We start from the raw sequence: 25,010 nt of genomic DNA, 5'->3' as shown, positions 1-25,010 counted from the left end.
ACTAGGGCTTAGTAGGTAAGGCTTATATGGGTAAGGGTAAAATGGGTTGGGCCTTTGCTTTCAGTATAAAGAGGATGGGCCTTACTACTTATATGGGCAGCGCCTGGCGCCCTAAGCCTCTCTTATAACAGGCTTTAAAGTAATGGTGGATTCAATTTTTCTTTAATTAATTTGATAAAAATAACCAAATCAAATTTAAAAGTGAAAAATTTCCCAAAAAAAACTAATTAATCAAATAAAATTAATTCAGTTTAATTTAATTTCTTACTTATAATGGAAAATTACTCACTCCTGTCCACATCCAGAACCAAAATATCTTAAAAGATATGTAACAGCGCAGGGCCACCCCAAGACATCACCTCCAGGTTTTTTTTAATAAATCATCTCCAGTCTTATTGTCTAGCCAACCACAAGGAAACACACAATAACAAAGCCTTGTAAGAGAATTTGTACGGCCTTTCATGGGTCACTGGCCCACTAATTTGTCTTAAATTGGAGTCATATCACCGATGCCACTTCATTTCCATTAGATAAAAAGGAATACTGTTTTTGCAGAATAACACATCTCTAGGGCGAAACAGGCAAGGCACTACATGTACTTTTCCAAGCTAATAATATAGGTTATAGAGCAAATTCGTTGGTTTGCTTTATTATTATGAATTAATGTTTTTATGTAGCTGTGTGGTGAATTCTTTTTGTTTTTTATTCTTTGTAGGAAGAATATAAAAGAAATGGAATCATTATCACTTGCAACTTGTTTTGTGCTTCTTCTATGGTTCATTACCTAGCTATGAATGGCCTCGAACTTTCCTCCCATACCACTTGCAGTCCTATTAATTAAGAAATAGGAAAAATAAAAAGGGCAAGATTTTGCAGTTCTTTTTAATTTCTTGAAAGTCTAGGTTGAGATCAAGCCTGGAGAGTGGAGATCTCCCTAATATAAAGTTGGATCGCAAAATTTTATATGCTTTCCTTTTCCCATTATTACACACTCTTTCATTTAGATTATGTTGTAAATTCGAGAAAAAAAAAATCCATCTTCCTTACTTATGATACATGTGATATATGTTGACTTAAATAATTATGAGACAAATTTATCTATAAAAGATGAGGAAATTTTATTTAACTTCCATTTATTATGAATCCAAAACATAATATATATAGCAAGACTCAAATGTTTATGTTTTAAATTTACGAAAATTGAATCGGATTTAAATAACTCATTAACTTAATATTGAATATTTCAGTCGAATCTTAAACCTCAAATATTTTTCCGATGGAAGTCAAATTTGAATGATACACTGTCTAATTAATGACAGAATTTTTCATGCAAGTGTAAAGTAGGTCCAGGGAAATAACCTTCTCCGGTTCTTTCTTTCTTCTGTAAATGCATGGCAAACATAAGTTGTATTCTTATGAAATTCACATGCAAGTAGGTCCAGTATTGCACAGCCCGGTGTCACAGCACAATACACCCATTTTATAACTGGATCAGACGGTCCACAATCAACTACAAAGTACATGAAAGAAAGTGGTCCACAGCTGAGCCAAGAATGACGGTTGCCCATTGGTGCATGGTGTTGATTTGGTCTAAACGTTCAAATTTCAACACTGAGATTGATTGGATCATCACAACCCACCAGCGATTTGAATCTAGGCAAATCTTGACGATAATGGGTTTCAACGTCTAGCCAGGCATGATTAAGCCTTTGGACAATGTGATCCAGTACTGTGCCGGTGGAAACTCTATCACGTGTTCCCTAATACATTACCTTGTCTAATGGTAGGGAAACATATGCTCGGTTGTGAAGGAACATTTTCTTTAACTAATAGCCCTGGAATTGGTCACCTGCAACTAGTACGTATACCTTATTATATATTTATATATATAATGGACACACATGTGTATATAAATAATTATTCACTTAATTTTTGTAATAATCTATGGGGTGACGTTTGTCCAAACATTTACTTGGCATTAGGGTAAGATGGGGCAGTATTCGTGTACAGATGATCATGTCATGAACGTACTTATTGATGGTGGCCCATTTATAGCTGTTGATAATTAGACACGGATCATAAATTGCTAGACATAATCCTCGTTGATGCCAGTTATATTCTTGATTGGATACATATATTTGGGTTTCTTTTGACGAGTCTTGATCTTGCTTAGCTGAAATATTGTGTGAATCTTTGAACTGATCTCATGATAAGTTAAAAAGCTGACTAAATCTTTTTCAAGTTTTGATTCATTTCAAAGCTAACTTCTTAATAGTCTGAATACTCACCTTGCTAGATGTACAGTACCTAAATATTATATTTTATGTTAGTTTCTTACCTGGATCACAGATCACCCAGTTAACATCCAAATCTTTAGGGTCATGCATATACTCTGTAAAGAATCGAAGGATCACGTTAAGTTTTCATATTTATTCACATTAGGTTGAACTTTTGTTCATTTCTTGAACTAATTTGGATAAACAATATATATATAGCACATTCTATTGCTGGTGGGTCGAGTGTTTTTTTTAAGCGAATATCAAGAATCTTAAAATATGTAAATTTGAATTTAAGCTTTAAACATTTTTTTTATTTATCTCCCATTAAAATTTAATAGCTCATGTACTAAAAACGACTCTATTATTACTCAACTGAATGTCATTTTTTTTTTTTTAATTGAACCTTCTCATATATAATTTTACCCTTTGTTTGGGAGGAGTTTTTTAAAATTTAAAAATATGCAACTTGTATTTGAGAGAAGACAAGCTTTTTTAAAATAAAGTTTTTGGAGATTTCTTGAAAACTTTCATTTTCTAACTCACTAAATTAGTGGGTTAAAAATATTTTCTCTTTAAAATCTCAAAATATTTAAAAAAAATACTTTCCCTTCCTTTTAAATATTAAAAAGTTATGAAAATTTAAAAATTATAAAAAAAAAAAACTTCTTTACTTTAAAAAAAATTTATTTTAAAAACCGACTTCACTCTACTTCCGTCAAACAGGGTGTTAAGTTCTATATATGGTGTCCATTAAATAATCCACTTGAACGATGAGCATGTGAACTATATTCAGTTACCAAAATAGGGTAATTAATTAAATAAAATAGCATTAGCCACTTGAAGCCAATTTCTTTGGTTCCCTCCAATGAAACATTAGAGAGCATGTAACTGTAGTATAATAGACTAAATTAGTGCTAACCCTGCCAAATTTCTGGGTATTTGTTAACATTGTTTAGACAAAAAGCCATAACTATAACGTAAACCTATTAAAATTGCAATTAATTAAATTCTCTCTCCAAAGTTGTTCAGAATTTCTCGATCGTATCATTGCATAATTATTAATTTCTAATTAATTAATCAAGTAATTAAGAAAAGAAAAGATATTTTAACTTACACAAATAAAAATAAGATACAGAAAATGCAGTTGCAGGATGCTTATTTAAGCTTTTAACCTAAACAGAATGCAGATTATATTAATTAATTAGTAAGATCAAGAATGTGCTTATACCATTACGTTTTGTTTTACTTTTGGTAATTAAAAAATGTCAAAACACAAATATACATACGACAATGTGTCAGTGTCAGTTATATAACAATACGACAATCTCTTTTAAAATTATTTTGGTAGGTTAAGTATGCTCATATAGTTCCATAATTAATTAGACGTCATTAATAAATTAAGCAAGATTAATTAGTTTAATAAGAAGATGCACTTGCACATTCAGCATCATGTGGGTGCCCTAAAATTGTTTTGTGTATGATCATCATATATTACTACAAAGTGCATGAACATCAACCATATTAACTACTTTAATTTCTAAAATTAGGTTTCAATGATTCTTTAAAGATCGAATCGAGGGTTTCTATGTGAAACATAAAACAGATTTTCCCAATGATTATGTGTGAATTTAGTTTATAAGTTGAGATAATAAGTTGGGGTTAATCATAAGGCTGCTAGTTAGTGGGTACTATCAAATTAGAAGAAGACTCCCCTTGTGGGGGACCATTATGCATGATTGATGTAGAAAGAAAATCCATTTGGTCATTCACATTTTGAAGTTGCAGATTTCTATCCATGTTACTAAAGATTCTTGTATTTTGATTCTTGATCAAGTGGTTCTCTATAGTTTGTGGAATCCATGATGTATGTAATTCTTAATGCGTTGGACAATATCTTCATAATAAATTTGTGTGATAGAATATGGATTCTTGAATTGCTAATATTCATGTCTTGTTCTCTGTTAAATTTTTTTAAACACATATATACCATCATTTCTTATGTAGCTTTTTTTTTTCTTTCACATCATGGATGCTTTAAAATTCAGTTAAATGCCTTCTTAGCTAATTTTTAAATAAGTTTAATTTTAGCTATTTTTACACAAAATTTTTCTTATTCAAATCCGATATATCATAAATTTAAGATATAAGATATATAATGTGATTCATTTATTACATATATGAATCTCACATATTTATATTTTGATTCATAATAAATCAGAATAAATCAAGTTTAGACAAAAATTTCCTTACACACAAATAGACTGTTCATGGGATTAATTCACATTCCTTGTCAAGACAAGCAAGTGCACATGCATGCAATCACCATTGGCCAAGGCCTGAAATTATTGGTGAGTGCATATTTACTAAATCTAATGTTAAAGTTAATGACATAGAATAATCAAAAAATTGAAACCATTTCTAAGATTTTTGGGTTATGATTTCGAATTCCAATTAAAATGTAATTAAAAAATAAAAATAATAACACAATATAAATTTCTAACGCCCACATTACCTGCTATATAAAACCATGGCTAGTGAGATGTTATAATATATACCCAAATAAAATAATTCTTTTTCTTAGTCAAATTACTATATTCATTTATTTTAAGAAAATCATTGTAAATCATAAAATCCTAATTAAATAAACTACCAAATTTAAACAACTCTATGTTTTTTATAATTAGCACCAACTAAGCCTCAAACTCAACACCTCACAGCACTAAAGATGACTCTAATACCACTAAGTTAATTAAAGCAAATTGGTTAAACAACTCTATTTATATATATAAATATTCAGCAAAACACGTTGAAAGATGTTATTTGTTTAGCATTAAATTAGAAAGACATTACCACGTATTTGAGTTCAGAAATCAGATTCAGAACTATCTTCAAAACGAGTAGACAAAACTTTTAAGTATTATCAGCTGAAACTGACGTGTTGAGAGATAGGTAGAAAATGTTATCAAGTCCATCCATCCATCCAGGACCGGGTCCATGTTAAGCTATTGATGTTGTTTTGCATTTGTGGGGACCCTAACTTCAAAATTAAATAAGCCCTTCCATAGTCATTTTTGCACAAACAATGTTTGTAAGATGCAATGGAAAGTAGTCCTTTTGTGTCGTGGGGGTAAGTTATATCTATATATCCCAGCTAGCGCAAACAAGATGAGTCAAAAATTTGCCTCACCAGTCACCATCTTAGTGCTTCTAAGTAAACTATTCTCCCTCAGCATATATATATAGTATGGCCAAGCATATGTGCTATTAGGAACCCCAACCAAATTTATGATAAGTAACATCGATCACCCCACTTCTTACATTATAGAGAAAATGGAAGGTGCTTGGCAAATTACTTCGCGCTTTTTATAGATAATTTGAAAAATTAATACGGGACTTAAACTTGAATGCTTGCACAGATTTCTCCATATTATGACCAAATATTTCTAGTTATTATTTTTTTATAAAAAAAAAAAATACATTAAGATGTGAGTAGTGAAAGGTTTGGAATTCTAGCCTTTCATTTTTTCAACTTAGTGAAAATTTTTAACATTATAGTGACAATTACTCTAATTGCATGGTCAACCCCGCAATCTATTTAGCTTTTTGATGAAAAATTTTTAATTAAACCAGAAGATTTTTCTTGTCTGGACCTGGTCCATAATGGATTGGTCTAGACAAGATCATTTCCCTTAAATTACTTTACCATATATCTAAGACAACATTTATGAGGGATTCACCTATGTTTTGGATTCATAATGGATAGGAAATAAAATTTAGCATGTATTTGAATTTTATTAGAGTTACAAAATTATTTTTGGAGACCTCATCTGTATAAGCTTAATTATATATGTAGCGTCCCTTACCCTTCTACTGTATAGCCAAGTAATAAGTGCCACATTCGGTGCCAGAGCACCCTATCTTGTTTTATCATATCTATTGTAAACTTTTAATGTCATTTAAAACATGTATTCAATGTGTAGAAAAAAAAATTTTTTTTTCTATGGAGACCCGAACAGAGCCTCCCCTGTTTTATTAGCATCTGTCGGGTTCCACTATCACCTGTTAACATATTCATATTCATTTCACACATTTCCATATCATATTCTCATGTATCATATCATTCACAATTATTTATGAGATCTCAAAATGAAGTATCATCTATTGCATTCATATGGAAATTCATAGATAATAAATTATAAGTTTTTATTTCAATTTCAAGTTTAATTTCAAGTCCAAAATGAAATACATCATAAACTAGTAATTACATCATGACTAAACATAATGAACCAAAATAATAGTCTATACATGGGCCCTACCAAAATACAAAAGACTGGTGAGGTGACTCTGGATAATGGCAGATCTGATCAGAGCTCTGTTAGTGCACTACTGGTGCTGCTGCTGCAGCTGCTGCGGCTGCTGGGACTGATCTCCAGTACCTACGCGATGAAAAACCAACGCGCTAAGCATAACGCTTAGTAGTGCATAATTTATAATTACAATAATTTAATAATTTGAAACAATATATGCAACTCATAATTTCTGGGTCTTTTACATTTTTATTGCTCTTTGAAAATAATTAATATTATTGGGATCTTTTATGATTACTTATTGTATTTTAAGTCTTAATTAATTTTTTATCAGTGTCCAAGAAACCTATAACAAATTTATAAAGGCTGGATGCACGGGTGTATACTGGTTAGACAGCCGTATGTCTATCCAGAATACATCTATCAGGCACGAGGCCAGCTATCGGGCATGAGACCCGCTGTCAGGCTTGTAAAGCCAGAAATAAAGTAGGCACAATGGCCAGTAAGTAGGCATATAGCCTGTAGAACAATCATACCATATATATATTGTCAGTTTATAATTTTCTCGGTAGACAGTACTGCTATCTGTAGTCCCTAATTGGTATACCAATTTATCCAAACTAAATAAATAAGTCTAGGTATACTATGGGCAATTAAACATTTTTTTTAAATTAATTTAGCACTATTCACTATTACTATTTTCTAGTACTGTTCATTGGTACCATTAATTTCATATTAATAGGACATTAGTCCTAATTTACATATTCATATCATTTTTAATATTAAATTTTCCTTATGAGTATTTTAATTATCCTATATAGCATTTTTCCCATGAACCTTTCTTTAAGTTCATGTTGATGTGTTATCTTTATCTAGGAATTTGACTAGGTTATGATGTCTATTTAGTCACACTTCCTTCATAACAATTGTTCCTCTATGTTTAAACTTGAATTTCAGCTTTTGAATCACTGAATTTGGGGTTATAGAACTCAAGTTATGGTCAAAATACCAAATGAATAGTATTTTGAGACAATTTCTGGCTTGGCAGTTTTAGTGACTAAACTTGTGCTAATAATTTGATTTGGTTAATGGCAAAACTGGGTCAAGTGGTCTTCATAAAAAGTGTAGCCCTATGTCTAAACTTTCTATTGGTGAAATTTTAGGTCATTTGGACCAATATAGAGAGAGTTATGACCAAATGAACACGTACTGTTCATTTGGTCATTTTCTGGATTGGTAGTTTCAGTGACCTAATTTGTGCTAATAATTTGAATTGGTTAAAGGCAAAACTGGGTTAAGTGGTCTTCATGAAAAGTGTAGCCCTATGTCTAAACTTTCCATTGATAAAATTTTACATCATTTGGACTAGTATGGAGAGAGTTATGACCAAATGAACACGTACTATTTATTTAGTCATTTTCTGGATTTGCAGTTTCAGTGACCCAACTTGTGCTAACAATTTGAATTGGTTAAAGGCAAAACTGGGTTAAGTGGTCATGAAAAATGTAGCCCTATGTCTAAACTTTCCATTGGTAAAATTTTAGATCATTTGGACTAATATAGAGAGAGTTATGACCAAATAAACACGTACTGTTCATTTGGTCATTTTCTGGATTGGGTACAGGGTAAATCCGGATTTAGGCAATATTTAGGTCAAGTTTTGAACAGAATTTGGACATGGTTTCTTCATAGAATATGGGCTATTTTGGGTCTAGTTTCACCCCTAATTGGTCTCATACCAATTAGGGTCACACAATTTTATTTATGGCCTAAAATGTATACTGCCCTCAACAAACACAACCTACAGAAAATAGCACTTCCAATAATTCATTTCTCCTCCAACTTCCTTGCTTCAATTTGATATTCAAGGCACTTCTAAATATCATCAACACATCTCAACAATCCCAATTGCATGGTATAATACAAAAATACCAAAGTTAGGCCAAACCCTAACTCACAATTTTAACCTCATAAAATCTTAATGTAAATCAACTTCTAATACTTATAATGCATCAACCAACATCATTAAATCACTTTATATACATCATAGTCATCAAAAACCATCACTCACCATAGGTACCAAAAATTCACTCCCCCCATAACTCACCTATTTCTTTTAGTTTCTTACAAATTTCACTTCATTTTAACCTTAACTCAAGGATTAATAAAGGAAGAAAGGAAGATTAGGCACTAACCTCTTGGGTAACTTGTCAAACTTTAACTTTTCTTCTTCTTTTCACTATTAATGGCTTCTTTATGGAGTGGGCTAACTTTTTAATGAAGGAGACTATGGGTTTTGGGGAGGAGAAAGCTTGGAAAATCAAGCTTTAAGAAGAACAAAAATGGAGGGAGAGAGCTCCCATGGTGGACGGTTCAAAGAGAGGGAGAGAGAGGAGAGAGGTGAGGAAGATGACTTGTAGTAGGTAGATTTTGTCTCTTGTGTTATACATATATTTATTTTTATTATACTTTATTTTTTTATGTCATAAGCTTAGCTTCTTTTCTTTTCTTTTCTTTTCTCTTCTTCTTTTTTTCTTAATTCAAATTCATAAACATGTAATTTTAATTTATGTTAATTATTTCATTCTCTAAATTTTAATTTGACATTTAGGTTAAAATTCACCTCTGGGGTGAAATGACTAAAATGCCCTTCATGGTGCATATCGGGTTATTTTTATTATTTTTGTACCAAATAAATAAATTCTCTAAATTTTTCTTTATTTCCTCTAAATTTTTCCAATATTTTCTTAACATTTATTCCTTCAATTTATGCCTCCTCACTATAGTTTAGGTGTAGTTCCAAACATTTTAACTGTTCGAACAGAAATTAGTTGTCGGAATAATAAAATGTACGGACTACTTACGGTGAGATTGTTACAATATAAGTTAATTGATTTATTAACATAATATCAGAATCTCTTCGACTAAAAGATATAAAGTTTAACTTGTAATCACTCTCATTTATTGATTAAATATTTTAGTATAAGGTAAACTATGTTTGTATGCTTCAAGTTCAATGGACAATCGCGTGAAGGGTATATTAGAATTATAACTATTTTTAAAATTTTCACCAACAAATTTAAGCTTTTAAATTAAAGGTTTTTTTTTTTTTTTGATAATTCCAACTAAAAAAAATGTGTAATGATATTTCATTACAACAAAAGGGTTAATTTCCAATATTTCTTTCTTTCCTATGCGAATCATGAAGTTACCCAAAGACAGGAAAGTGGAATATATTCTTTCCAGCTAGGGTACGAATGATCGAGGGGTAGTACAGGTAAATTGGACAGCAACATTTAACGCGGTTGCCGAGTCAATAGGGCCATCGTCGAGGGCATAACTCTTGCTGGAACTTCCCATACAATACATGGGTCCAACCTTATTGCAAGACCATAATTTCTTCCATGCCTTTGTTGCCTATGTATATTATAGCTTTCTAGTAAATGCCTAGCTATCTTGATATTTTCTTATACGTACATGAATCATATATGATCATCTTCTATGCTTCATACATCGACCACTCACTTCATCATGCATATATACCACACACATGCTTCGTTATTAATTATTCTCTATGTCTTCCTGCTATATAATTATAATCTTGGAGACATTATGAATGTTTATTTGTGAATCAACAATTACATCACATGGATTTTTACTCATCCATGTTTCCTTCCCCAGAGCATATCTTAACATAATTATATATGATTCATTGTTGTTTATTTGAATCTTTTTGTATATTAATTGATGGATCATCAGTATACATACTGAAGAACTTAATGTTACTCATAATTAAGCAATTAAAGATCTTGCAGCAATAATTTACTTTAATTTAGATCACAAAATATATTGTTCATATATTTTTTTTAATTTTATTGTGAATAGTTTACTATAATATTGGAATAAAAGAATAAATTTAACAAAATTGAACCACAATATATGCACTTTAACTAAAAAAAAAAAAAGCACACACACACAAACGTATATATTTATATTAATGTCAATTATGTATAGCTAGGAGCATATTATGCAAATGATAAATAATGACTAAGGAGTGACACACAAACATGATTAAGCTTTGAATATTAGGAATTAAGATTTCTTCTATCCCATGATTTAGAGGGAGAAAAAAAAAATTAAGGCATACATACTTGACTACTTGTCCTTTATTATACATAATATAAAGATGATGATAATGTATATGGTGATATTATTGTTAAGTATGTAATGTAGTGCATGGATGGACAAACATAATGCTGAAAAACAGAAGTCCCTCTTATCATGGTGAGAGACATTTTATGGTACTCTTTCTACATAATTTATTGCATACACCCCGTCAATAAGGCAGATCACATGGCCTGTTTCCCATTCACCAAATCAGACGGCCAAGATGAAATCTTACCAAATGCCTAACAGCCCTACGATCTGTCCCATATCCAACTTGAAGTGCTGGCCTTTAATAGTGTTCTTAGGAGGCATAAAGTCCCCTCTTTTGCCTCTCATGTGACCGACCACCAAGCCCTATTTGACCTGTCATTGCTCCCACTATGTCTTCTCTTCTCACTTCTCGCCTTTTATATATAATACCTTGCCGTTAATGTCACCAAATTTATATAAAGACCTACCAACGCTATATAACAACCACAGAACCATAGCAAATTAGCTATCACATATTCCAAAAACAAGTTCTTGAAAAAAGTTTTCAACTGTAACCCATCACCCAAAATGGCAAAAGATCTTGGACTTGAAATCGTCACTGAGCTAAGGTTGGGGCTACCAGGCGGTGAAGTTCTTAACATTAATAAAAATGAGAAGAAAAGGGTTTTCTCTGAGGTATCCCGCGAAGCTAATAGCACCACCAATGACCTGAATATCCCAACGAAAAGTCTAGTTGTGGGGTGGCCACCGCTTTGCTCTTATCGGAAAAAGAATAGTTTCAATGAGAAAGAAGGGCTTGAAACTTCGAAAATGTACGTCAAAGTTAGCATGGATGGAGCTCCTTTTCTTCGCAAGATTGATTTGGGCATGCACAAGGCGTATTCAGATCTCGTCGTTGCATTGGAGAAGTTATTCGGCTGTTATGGCATTGGTAAGTACATTCATTCATTAATTTCTTCCCTATATACTAATCTTTCTCTACAGGCTTCCATTTTTTTCTCCTATTTTCATTTTAGAAACTAGTATTTAAAATTTAATTAGAAAATAATTATGCACTTTATCATCTTTAGAATTAATCTAGCTAAAAGGGGCAAAAAAAAAAAAAAACACTTGTAATTATTAGGGGTGTGCAAACGTCGGTTCAGTTCGAACCGATAAAACCGAAAACTGAAAATAAAAAATTTTAAAAACTGAACCAAATCGATTAATAAGAAAAAATCGAACCGAATCGAACCGATAAATATCGGTTTGGTTCAGTTTTAAACCGATCAAATCGAAATTTATAAAATTTCATATTTTTAACATTAAATCTAAATAATAAAACATAAAAACAAAAAAAATTAGAAATCAAAACTCAAAAATATTAAGGTTCGGTTTGGTTTTCTTTGATTTCGGTTCGATTCGATTTGATTTGATTTTCTTTGATTTCCTATATATATTAATAATTTTGGTTCGATTAAGTTCGATATTTTTTAATTTTTTATGAAAATAACCGAACCGAACCGATTAATTAAAATTATTAAAATTATAAATCAAATCAAATTGATTAAATTTTAAAATTAAATTAATTAAATTAAATTAAATCGATTCGATTCAATTTTTCAATTTAAACCGAAAACTGCTCTACTCTAGTAGTTATCCTGATATCTAAAGGCCCTGCAGTCTGCACAGCAGAATAGGAAGTGGGCCAAGGCCATTTTCTCCCCTTCCCTAATCCCGATGACCTTCAAAGGAAAAAAATGATAATAATAATTAAAAAGAAAAACATCATTTCATGGCATGCGCTCAAATTCACGCGCGAAACATAAGCACCTCCATCCTCCCAGCAGTAATAATTAATTAACATAATTAAAAAATATGTAAATATTTCATAAGAATTTTCTTTTATTTTCTTTGAATACAAGGATTTGATTCTTATAGATAGAATTAATTATATATATTAGATGAAATAAATTATTTTATGAGAAAAAGAAAAATAATGAGAAATTGGAATGTGGGGTGGACAGGGGAAGCGTTGAAGGATGCAGACAGCAGCGACTACGTTCCCATATATGAAGACAAGGATGGAGACTGGATGCTAGTAGGAGACGTTCCCTGGGAGTAAGTATCTTCAACCAACAACACATACCTTTCCATTTATGCCACTTGAATTAATTCTGCATATCGATCTGTAACATCAAACTTTAATATATATATATATATATATATATATATATATATATATATATATATATATATATATATATATATATATATATATTCCTGGTTGTGTGTATGTGAGGAGTCATATTTTCAATGATTAAGATGTTTAATTTTCTGAGAATGAAATCAACAGATTTGCTTTCCCATCACAAGTCCAACACAACAATATTGCTTTTCTAATTAATTAACATTAATTTTCCCTTAATTGTATGTGTTAGGCGCAAGCAAAAAAGTGAATTGACCTAGCTAGGTTGATAAACTTGGTCGATGTCCACTAAAATTGAGACATGATTTGTATAGTCAATTTTCTAGTCTATTGCACATTTGATCGATGTAGAAGAAATTAACACGTCTGTAATTATGTATGTTTCTGAATCTAAAAAGAACCATATGAAATTAAAATGCTTCTCATCAAGCCATCAAACTTGACTCATGATAACATTTTTGTTATAATGATGTCCTCAACTAGCCTCCCTAAAGCTTCACATGTGCTACAATTTTGGTTTTCAAACATCATATTTATAAATTAAATATTTTTTTACTCAATTTTAATCTAAATTTAAATTTAATATATCATAATATTGAGAACGATTCTAATACCACTTTCATAGTATTTTTTTTTTCCGACTAAATTAGGTGAGTCTAAGCTTATGAATAGGTCAAATTCCGATTAAAATGTGGTCTTGAGTTTTGGTTGGTAGGTTTGAAGAACACTGAAGAGAAAGATAGTGGTCAATTTGGCCTTGAAAGATTCTAGCACTTCACAGGGATATTTTTCTCATGTTAATTAGGGCACAAACACACACACACACACATATATATATATATATTGCCGACACCACAGATTCTTTACGATAGTGTTTGGGTAAATGGGAATAATGGCCTCAAAGACCATATCTGGTCAATGCATTGCTTTATTAGGGAGAAAAATTCTGCCCACATTTCCAAACATAACCTAATTAATTTTCAAAAAAAAAAAAAAAGCTATAACTAGACTTTTATTTATTTTTGTGGACAGGATGTTTATTGAATCGTGCAAGAGACTAAGAATCATGAAGAGATCAGAGGCCAAAGGATTTGGTCTGCAGCAGAAAGGTGGTGGTCTTATTAAGGGAATGATATCAAACGATGATCGTAATTGAGAAATTTTAAAACCAGCAGCAATGAACAAGTGGAGAATTTGACTGAATTTCCCAGTTTGTAGACAATTAATTTCTGTTTAATTATTATAATTATAGTGTTGCCTATTTATTTTATTTAGCTGATGATTCTTCATCAAGCTGTGACTTTAAGACCACTTTTGATGTTTCAATTGGCATAGAGACCAATTTTTCTCGCTATTTTATGTGTTAAAATTAATGTGACAATTTATTCCTAACTCGGGAATGTATGTTTATATCTTGAGTCCATGATAAGCTGAGTCTAGGCAAGAATTTCTCTAATTAAACGTATAGGTTTTATCTTATCACAAATAAGCATATCTTGACAATCTTCTATTGTGAACACTAATTAACAATATAGTTAATTAAGAATTATATTTATACTAAACACCATTAGAGTACATTTTAATTAATCTTATTATAACCATAATTAGTGGGCTCTATCCATAGTTTTAATTCATTTTAGAAATCAAAGAACTTTTCAACTTAATCTAGGGCACAAAATAGTCCAAGATCAAGGGTATACTTCAACAGAATAAAATAAAGCACAAATGCAAGCAAAGGAAGTGGAGCAGTTCTAGAATCAAGGCCCATGTTCTCATCTTCTCATACATGAATTATTTGTCTTTTCCCATAATTAAGTAAATGCCCATGATTAGTGCATTGACATTGAATTATACATTGCTTAGTTCTTGATACAGAATCTAATCTGCATTCACATTTCTCAGATATCTAAATTTTTCTTAAAACCAATTAACTTAATACTCTTTGGATTACCAGACATAATGCAGTCAAACAGTGTAATTGAAAACTGCTAGCTTTGGTCAAGAATATTTATTGATTAGGCAAGTTAAATCAATCAGAATAACTACTTAAAGCTCTTTTTCTGTGTGTTTCTTCACCATGAATCAATTGTGGATTTTGCTAGGGCTTGACTGTCCAGCTGCAATGAATTCAGCTTTTCTATAGTTGATGAAAACCAGCTGCTCTGATGGCTAGGGTTTTGCAATTCGTTGTATATTGGGTCAATATTACACTTTCTTTTTTAAATTGCTAATATATCAGTTATATTAGTCAAAACTAAATTTCATTAAATATCTCCAAAGTTAAGAAATCGGCTATGTTAATTGGGATGTAATTATATTAATATTTTACTATTTATTTATATAAAAATTTAATTCAATAAAATAATTATTATGCAATAAAAAGTTTAATTTTTGTTTATTCTAAGAGATGTTTTATTAATTCTTTTAGTAAATTAGTGAATAATAAAATAGATAGAATTAGTAGCTTGGTAAATTTATTATTATCTTTTAAGTGTAAGAGTTTAGATGAAAATATTTTATATAATATATATTTTTTAATTATGAGTGAATACAAAAAATTAATAAATTATTTTTTTTAAATTATATTTAACCCCTTCAATTCAAATATTATAGTCAAGTGAATATGAGCCACACTGGCTCTGAATTAGTTGGTATATATATTTTTTTTTCTTTTTATAATATTTTTAAACAAGAATATTATTTAAAAAAAATAAAAAGTATAATTTATATTGCAATTTGTGGGCACGAAAAATAAAAAAAGGGTAATGTTCAGTGGTTCCCTAATTTCTACTTTTTCATTACAACATGGTTTGCATTTTCAATTAAGCAACATTATACTTTATTTTAATTTTTCATCTATATTCAATGAATGAATTCCTACGCACTTCTCATAGAAATTTGAATAGGAGAAATTAATTGAATTTGCCACTTTCATAGTAAAGCAAACGAGACGCATGTAAAATGGGCATCTCCAAAACCCTGATTCCCCTTAGAGCACTTATTTTTATTAGTAGGAGATGAATTGAGAGAGTGAAAATTTGAATTCGATTCTGCTATAAGCGAGTATTTATTAAAACTCTATTCGATAATAATTTTTAAAATAGTATTTAGTATTCTGGTCAAAAGTTATTCTTTCTAATTTTTAGATCATGTTCAATAATTTTAATTGTTTTAATAATTATTAGTTATTTTAATAATTATCAGCTGTTTTACTAACTGTTAGATATTAGATATTAATTGATAGTGATTAACTATTTATATAGTGATTTAAAGTAAAGTGTATGATAAAAATAATGGTTGAAGTAGCTGTTAAATATAAAAATATTATCTTGTTGGCTCTGGTTAAAATACTCTCTTAACCTGTAAAAATTAGGAGGCGTAACTTTTTATGAACCACTTTCTCAACCTTTACACGCTAAAATAGTATTTGGCATAAATGAATTCCACATAATTTTTATAAAATTCATTTGTAAATCTAGAATTTTAATATTTGGTGTAAATGAAAATTCAATTGAAATTTTTAATAATCAATTTCATAGAATTTATTATAACTAAATCAAATTTCATCAAAATTAATAGAATTTATAAATAAATTTCAAACTTAAAATCATATATATTTCAAGTATTATATATCATTTTTATTTTATTTTATTTATTTTAAACATAAAATTTATTTCATTTCAATTAAATTTCATATTTAATATAAAATATACTAAACAAAGAAATTCATTTATAAATAAAATGAATTTTACTATAAAATTGAATCAAACAGAAGCTAATATAAATATTATATCACCGAACAATATAAATAAGATAGGTAGTATTTTGACTATGATTAAAACACTAAATACTACCTTAAAAATTATTGTTAAATAGAGTCTTAAAGATTAAGAGAGTGTTTTGATCAAAGTCAATGAAATATCGATATTTTTTATTTAACAGTTAATTTAACAACTATTTTTATCAAATATTTTTACTTTAAATTTTTATATAAATAACTAATTATTAATAGTTAATAAACTAGTAAAACAATTAACTGTTGTTGAAACAACTATTTGGCAAAACATATATACATAGAAAGTTAAAAACCCAAATTTTGTAGCTCATAACCAACAACCACATATTCTAGGAACAAACAAGGAAAGACAAGAGCTTGGCTTTTTATCTTTAGTCTCTACTCTCACTTTAATTTTCCTTTTTTTTTTTCAACTTTTGAAATGATGGAAATTGACAATTTCTTTAATTAGACATGGAAAAATGGGTAATCAGAATATTTGAGTTCCCATTTATTAATAAAAGTAATTATTTAGTTTATTATTATTATAATAAAAATTATAAATATACATGCTATTCATTTAAGAATATCAAAATTTTCATACCCTTTATATTCAACTAAACTATCAATTTAATTAATGACAAACCTGGCCTCATAAACTTAGCTTAGCCTCCTTTTCTTTCTCTCTCTCCCATTTCTTATCATGTTTTCTCTTTTTTTTTTTATTCTTTTAATTTTATTTTAGGAATGCCACCAACTTTTTCATAAATTAATGTTTCTTGCTTTTTTTTCTTTTAATTTCCTTTTCAATAAAAATAGATGACTAACTTTTCTTTTTTTAAAAATTTCTTTTCAATTAAAAATAAATTTTAAAAAATTTTGAGAGTGAAAATTCGAACTTAACATTTACCAAATGAGAGATATGATTTTAGCTATTAAATTGGCTAGTAAATCAAATCAAATTAGATTAATATCATATTTAAAAAAAAAAAAAAAAACTCTTACAATGAAACCAAAAGTAAACCAAGTCATTATTGATGGCTCACCCACAAGGGAAATTGATGTGTTCTTATTGTCAAATAGCCACCTAACTGAAATAATTGCAGTATTAAATTTCAAAAAAAAAAAAGAATGATTCCAAATCAAATCAAGAAATGTAGTGAACAAAGTGAGACATGTAAATTTAATTTCTAAGTTGATATTACACAGTTTTAGAATACTGGACCACTTATAGCTATTGTATTACTTAGCTAATGTTTGCACACATTGAGCTAATTCTGAAAACCATCTAACCACTCCAATGTACCACCCATGTGAGTGATCACTGGTTGTGAACCAATTGGTTAATTCATTTTTACAAAGCTACATCACCCATCTGAATTCTATTATCACATTAACTAAGTGATAATAAGCTCATCAATGTGCTTAATTCGCTTTTTTCTTGAAAAATTTGTATCGATGAGTTTTAATTAAAATTAATTATATTAAAAAAAATATTGGTGAATTAGGGATTGTCTGGCAAGTAATTAAACCACGCCAAGAGCACTTTTAGTCGCGATGACCCGCAAATCCCGGTCAACAACGCGATCTTTAACTTGCAAACAACGGTTTTGTCTCAAAAAGCCCAGAAAGAGGAGCTACAGAACCGCCACGTGTGGGTTCCACTTTGGGATTTTTAAAGGCGCAAAGAAGGCTTGGCTCTTGAGCTAATAACCGACAAGGAAACAAGTTCACGTGGTTGTTTGTGGGACACTTAATAATAATAATAAACTAATTGAGAGGTTCTCCGCTGGCAGGATGACTGGACTCTCTTATAATTATAATGTTGACTTGCACTTTAAGAACCCAACACATCGGCGTCACTCTTTTGTCCATCTTCCACACACGAGTTCAATAGGATTCCTATTCTCTGCTTTTCATACTACGTATGATCGCGTTTTTCATCCTATCATGTATCGTTAAATATTAGAAAATAATTTATATTATTAACTGCATCAAAATGAATATTAAAAAGCACTAACAATAATGACGTGTTTAAAGCATCGGCCGGACCAACCATCGGCCCAAACTTTAAAGCACACGAAATCACACGCTTTCTACTCAAATACTGTGACCCACGTGTACAATCACAACCGCTCTTAAACGTGTCTATTTTCTATTGGTTTAATCAATTGCCGGCAAGTTTCTCCTTCCCCCTCTTTAAATAGCCCAAAAACTTTCCTCGCTTTAGCATTTCAATTTCATAGCGTAAGCGTCCAAGGCCCAAACAAAAAATCATTAAGCAGCAGCTGGAATTCAACAACCTTATGTCACCGGAAATTGGGACACACCAGCTGGAATCAGATACCGCCGGCGACATGAATTTCAAGGAAACAGAATTGACCTTAGCCTTGCCCGGTGAGTCTCGCACATTAAAGGAGATGAACGGAGGGAAAATAGGGACTAAACGTGGATTTTTGGAGACCGTTGATCTAAATCTTGGTAGTCTCCGTGCTGATTGTAGTGATAAAGATCGTAATGAGTCGGAGAATGATGTCTTAACCGCGGCCAAGCCTCCGGCAGCAAAGTAATTAAGAATCTTACATATGCTTTACTTTTATGCAAATTATCTAATAATTTCAGTGATTAAGTCTCTAATTACGTTTTTTTATAGGGCACAAGTGGTTGGGTGGCCGCCGGTAAGAGATTATAGAAAGAACGCCATGAAAAGCTGTAAATATGTGAAGGTGGCGGTGGACGGAGCTCCATACTTAAGGAAGGTTAATCTTGAAATGTACAATAGCTATGAGCAGCTCTTGAGTGCGTTAGAGGACATGTTCTCTTGCTTCACCATACGTATGTATTAAATTTTTAAAAAAAATTAAAAGTAAAAAAAAAAATTGTATATGCATACGAATGTTGGGTTTCAAGGGTAGTTTAGTCATTTTAAGAGGTTAACTTGTGGTTGCAGGCAATTATTTGAATGAGAGGAAAATGGTGAATGGAGTGGAAAATGTGCCTACTTATGAAGACAAAGATGGTGACTGGATGATGCTTGGAGATGTACCATGGAAGTAAGTTTCCCAATTTGCCCTTTAAATGTCTTAAGCCACTTGAAATTTTAATTGGTTTTTCAAATTTCTTATATTTAATAATATTATTATTTTCAGAATGTTTGTTGAGTCATGTAAGCGATTAAGGCTGATGAAAAGCTCAGAGGCAAATGGATTAGGTAATCTTTATTTTATTTTGAATTATATTATTATTAAATTTTTTGTTAATTGAATTCCATTTGGGTGTTATTAATGGATGCAGCTCCAAGGACACCATCAAAATGCTCAAGCACAAGTGGGTAAAGGCTTGGAATGAAGGAAACAAGTGGTGTACAGTAGAGAGGCTTTTGTCTTCAGTTTCTTTTATATAACCCAGAGTTGTTTTAGGTTGGAGAGTTTTGATTTAGAAAAAGAGAAATAAGAGAGGCCTTCCTATAATTTCCTCTACGTTGTAGTATGGCTCTAGTGCAATTTAATGTTGTGGGCTTTTCTCTCCATTTTCGGCCTTTTTTACCCCACTTGCTGATAACCTTTTGTTTTGGGATCTTTTGCCCTTTGGATATATATATATATATATATATATATATATATATATATATATATGTGTGTGTGTGTGTGTTCTCTCGGTTGACATGATATTCTGTTAGCCGAGATTGTATTGGGAATTAGGGATCTTTTCATGCACATAATACACCGGGGTATGAAACGGTTTCAATTCGAGATGATTTCAATCCGATTTTAGATTAATTTACGTATTATTAAATTATAATAAAATTTAAAATATTATTTATTTAACGTCTAATATAAAAAATTAAAGTATAAAATCAATATAAATTAAAAAAAAAAGAAAATAAGTTTTTGAATTGGATGATTTTGTATTGAAGTTCAAAGTGGGAAGAGTTTTAAATCAGCACCCTAACATGAATTGACAACCGGTTCAAGGGCTCAAAACCGTTGTAATATATAATCATCACCGGTTTGCGATTCATATGCTGCCTTCTTGACAAAGAGAAACGGACTTAAATTTGTTCCATAACAAACGATTTCAATATCGTATTAACAACATATACTTACGTACGTTTGGCTAATGAAGCTTAAGTTTTAAATTAAAGGAAATAAAAATTAAGAATATCAATTAAATGTATTGCTCCTATAAATATGTAAAAATTAAGGATAGTAAAATGCCAAGGGATGAATTAGTGTACGTGTGTGTTTGTAGTGAAAAATTTGATGTGGACCTATCTGATAATGGATTGGTCTTTTGAAATTCTGTATCGGTTGTGGATAGATATGTATATGTAATCTTACAAGGGTTAACATGCCTTGATAAAATTATTAAAATTTTACTAAGAAGTATGTCCCTTTTCTGAATTTATATATGTGTTTATTTTTAATAAAAAAATTAATATGTATTGCTGTGAATATCTCACTCATACAATTAAATAATAATAAATTAAACATGATTTAGGGAAAACTTATTCCATCAAATAAATTTATTATAAAAAAAAATAATTACACACACTAATTATTTTTTTCACCCTCAAAATTATTCAAACAAAACTTATGTAATTTAGTTATCTCTCTATTTTGTGAGTTCTCTTTATAATATAATATAATAGACAATCAACTACACAAAAATTAGTTCTTTTATAACTTTAATTATTAAATTTTATTAAACTAATTATATTTTTTAATTTTAATTAAATTTAAATTTTAATACATAAGTATATATATATATATATATATATATTAAAAAAAAAACCTTTTCTTTTCTCTCTGATCACCTATTGACATAATTATTGGAATGAGCACGCAACAACGCACTGTCAAATGGCAATATTTTCCGAGCCTAAGTGTCAGAAAATATGGAATTTATCGAGATTATACATGTGTGAAATTTTATATAATAAAATAAAATGAGTAAAAAATATATAAATTAAAATAAATTATAAATTAAATGTATTAAAATTTTGAGTTAGACGTGATATTTAACCTGTTGTTTTACAAAGTTCATTAAAAAATATTCTTCCTAAACACTTTGAACATCCAAATATATATATGTAATTTAATATAAATGAAAATTTCTTTCGCTCTTCTCATCTGGCAAATTATATCAATATGGCCTCAGCTAATAACTATAAATTCGTAGTTATATGGTATAATAATGGGTAGGTATTTTGCCACCAGAAATAAAAAATTATAGTTTGGCCATTTTCATCATAGTGAATTTTTATAATTCACCAAAAATCATATCTACGCAACTTTCTTTTCCAATTGATATATTCAAATTTTGATGATTACTTACTCATTCATGATTGCGCCATTTAATTTGGTTTAGTAGTTAACTGATTAACTGTCTGTCCAGATTAAAAATTTAAATTTAAATTTTAATTAGAGTTTGAGTAAAAATTGATTATAATTGAAAAATCAAATCAAATAATTTTAGTTTAACTTTTTTACGATATAAAAAAATAATCAGTGTTTAAATCAATTTTTATAATCGATTAAAATGATTATTTTTAGCAATTAATTTTTGAATAGGTTATTAAATTTTTAAAATTAAAGACTTATGTTATTTGCTCCAAAATTTAGCAACGATTTATAATTAATTATAAAAATTAATTGTTATTGACAATGAATTTAAGTCGGTTGCAAAAATTAACTGCTACTAGTAAATGATTTGCGAATCGGTTGCTAAATTTACAGCATTTATTAAAAAGACTCCAAATTTTCAATTAATTTCTTATCAATTACTATTAATAATTAACTTTTGTAATCGATTTAAATTGATTGCTATTAGCAACGATTATCAATTGTTAAATTTTCTTTCTAAAAATTTTCATTTTTTTTGTTTTTTCTTTTATTTGTAATGATTTGATAATCGATCGTTAAAAATAACCAATTTTTGTAATTGATATCGGTTGCAAAATTTCCTCCCAAAAAATTTTCATCTAATTTTTTTAAAAGAATTAGCAACCGACAATCAGTTACTAATTTACTTATATAAATTATTATTCATTTTCTTTTTCCACCACTTATTTTCTTTTTCTCCCTTTCTTTTTTTTTTATTATTTTTTTCTTTCTCATTTATTTATTCATCATCTTTTCATTACTAAACTATTTTCATCATTATTTTTTTTCTCATTTATTTTATTTTTCTTATTCATCTGTTTTTTCTATCATCTTTTCATTACTAAACTATTTTCATCGTTATTTTTTTTTCATTTATTTTCTTTTTCATCTTTTTCTTTCTTCTTTTTCTTATTCATCTTTTTTTTCTTACTCATCTAATTTCTTCTTCATCTTATTCATCTAATTTCTTCTTCATCTTATTTTTCTTTCTTATCTTTTTTTATTTAATTTATTTTTTATTATAATTTTTTGTTCATATATTTTTTTAATAAATTATTTGTAGTTTTAATTTTTAGTACTAATCAATATTTTTTGTTTTAATATATATATATATATATATATATATATATATATATATATATATATATATATATATATCACTAATTTATCTTATAAATATATTTTTATATTTAATTTTTTGTTAATATTTTGATTAATAATTATTATTAGTAATTTATTTTTATATTAATTTATAGTACTAATTTTCATTAGTAAATTATTATTTTTAATTTTTTAAAATAATTTATTTATGAGAATTTTTATTTGTTATTTAAAAATTTAATTTTTTATTTTTTTTTTTAAATTAGCAACCGATAATCAGTTGTTAAATCAATTGCAAATAGCAACTAATTTATAAAAGTGGTTACAAATTTGTTAAACTAAAGGCACTAATTTTTTTGCAACCAGTTATATATCAATTACTAAATCGATTGCTAGTATCAACCAATAATTTTTAATAAAAAATTTTTATTTTTTTTAATTATTTTAGTAATTGATTTAGTTTTTGGTTGTTATTTGTAACTAATTTTCAGTTGCTAATCGATTAGCAAACAACCCCATTGCAATTGACAAAATCTGTTGTTAAATCGGTTGCCCAAATTGATTAACAACTGATTTTAATGGATTAGCAACTAATGTAATCAATTGCTAATATTTTTTTTAATGTTATTTATTTTTTTACTGGATTAATTTATTTATTTTCATAAAAAAATTAGAAAAAAAAAACCAATCGATTTGTCTAATTTCTAACCAAATTTGTTGATTTAATGGAATAAAGTGTGTAGTTTGTAGAATTTATACTAGGCTAAAAAATAAAAATATAAAAATTAAAAAGGCTAAACTAATATAACCGAATCGATGTAAACTGAAATCGGAAACCAGTAAAACACTATCTCTTCTCGAGGCATGACAACATTAAGTCATGGATGGAAGGCCTTTTATGGCCAAGTTTCAAGATACCATATTCAGCAGCTTGGAGTTCATGTAGAAGCAGTTTCTATTTTCAATAATGCTTTGTGTAGCATAAGCGTTTGTTCTTAATTTCAATTTTGATATGAGATTTAAAAAAAAAAAAAAAAACATATATTTAACCCATGAAGGCATATAAAAATAGAACAAGAATCTAATTGCCTGAAAGAACTTGGATGTCTCCCTTTCTATATCTACTCAAGGGATGAATAAATTAAGGGTTAAAGAAAGGAATAAGATAAAATTGATCTTGTGCTCCACTCAAGGGATAACCTTGTGCCCTCTTGATAATTAATTTCCTCCCTTTTTTTTAAAGAAAATTTTTTTCCCTTTCTTTTATATTTTAAATGGTTCTAGGAAGTTATCCTTTCCTTTCGGTTTAAATAGGGTTTCATAAAAATATAAAGAAAGGTATAAATTAATGCGAGCCTTACCTTATTTGTTTTCCTTTAAAAAATCTTCTAATATGCGAAAACAATAAGTTTACTCTATGCTTGAAGTCCATTCTAATGGTTTACATCTTTCGTTTTTGATTCTTGATGTAGTGAGACTGAGAGCGCTTAACTTATTCTTGGGGTCTACTCTAATGGTTAATTTTGAAAACAATAAGTCTGGTGAAAGATGAATTTATAGAGAAGCTTGAGATGGATTTCATATTTGTACATGATAGTGATTGGATTGACTTAAGATTATAATTCATACCATGTTCTAGTAGTGTACATGAGCGCATAAGGATGTCTATAATGTCTATGTGCTGTTAGGGTTGGAGAATTTGTGTTCAGTACCATCGAACGAAATCAAAGGAATAAGTCCAAATCTCTTAAAAGAAACGTAAAATTTTCATATGCTATTAAGTCTAATCCCTTATCATTAATTATAATAATGAGTGTT

The 25,010-nt window shown here is 29.1% G+C and overlaps 2 protein-coding genes and 1 long non-coding RNA gene across 3 annotated transcripts; 2 read left to right on the top strand and 1 right to left on the bottom strand.

Annotated features, from left to right (window-relative positions):
- Positions 1-6,463: 6,463 nt before the first annotated feature.
- Positions 6,464-8,985, bottom strand: LOC131181003 (uncharacterized). Its single transcript, XR_009149639.1, has 2 exons — positions 8,782-8,985; positions 6,464-6,715 (listed from the first exon to the last, which is right to left on the bottom strand). It is a non-coding gene; the product is annotated as an uncharacterized LOC131181003 (long non-coding RNA).
- A 2,115-nt stretch (positions 8,986-11,100) lies between these two features.
- LOC110632004 (auxin-induced protein AUX22) lies at positions 11,101-14,324 on the top strand. The gene is made up of 3 exons (XM_021780085.2): positions 11,101-11,675; positions 12,751-12,844; positions 13,965-14,324. Exons 1-3 carry the CDS (start codon positions 11,312-11,314, stop codon positions 14,086-14,088), a joined length of 582 nt encoding a protein of 193 aa, XP_021635777.1. The 5' UTR covers positions 11,101-11,311; the 3' UTR covers positions 14,089-14,324.
- Positions 14,325-18,931: 4,607 nt separating this feature from the next.
- Positions 18,932-20,236, top strand: LOC110631964 (auxin-responsive protein IAA1). The gene is made up of 5 exons (XM_021780019.2): positions 18,932-19,273; positions 19,361-19,542; positions 19,658-19,760; positions 19,857-19,918; positions 20,002-20,236. The coding sequence occupies exons 1-5, from the start codon at positions 19,014-19,016 to the stop codon at positions 20,040-20,042; spliced, it is 648 nt and encodes a 215-aa protein (XP_021635711.2). The 5' UTR covers positions 18,932-19,013; the 3' UTR covers positions 20,043-20,236.
- The last annotated feature ends 4,774 nt before the right edge of the window (positions 20,237-25,010 follow it).

Source organism: Hevea brasiliensis, chromosome 6, assembly GCF_030052815.1.
Source record: "Hevea brasiliensis isolate MT/VB/25A 57/8 chromosome 6, ASM3005281v1, whole genome shotgun sequence".
NCBI classification, from domain to species: Eukaryota; Viridiplantae; Streptophyta; class Magnoliopsida; order Malpighiales; family Euphorbiaceae; genus Hevea; species Hevea brasiliensis.
The sequence above is the reverse complement of the archived record's forward strand: the minus strand, read 5'-3'. Positions and strand labels throughout refer to the sequence as shown.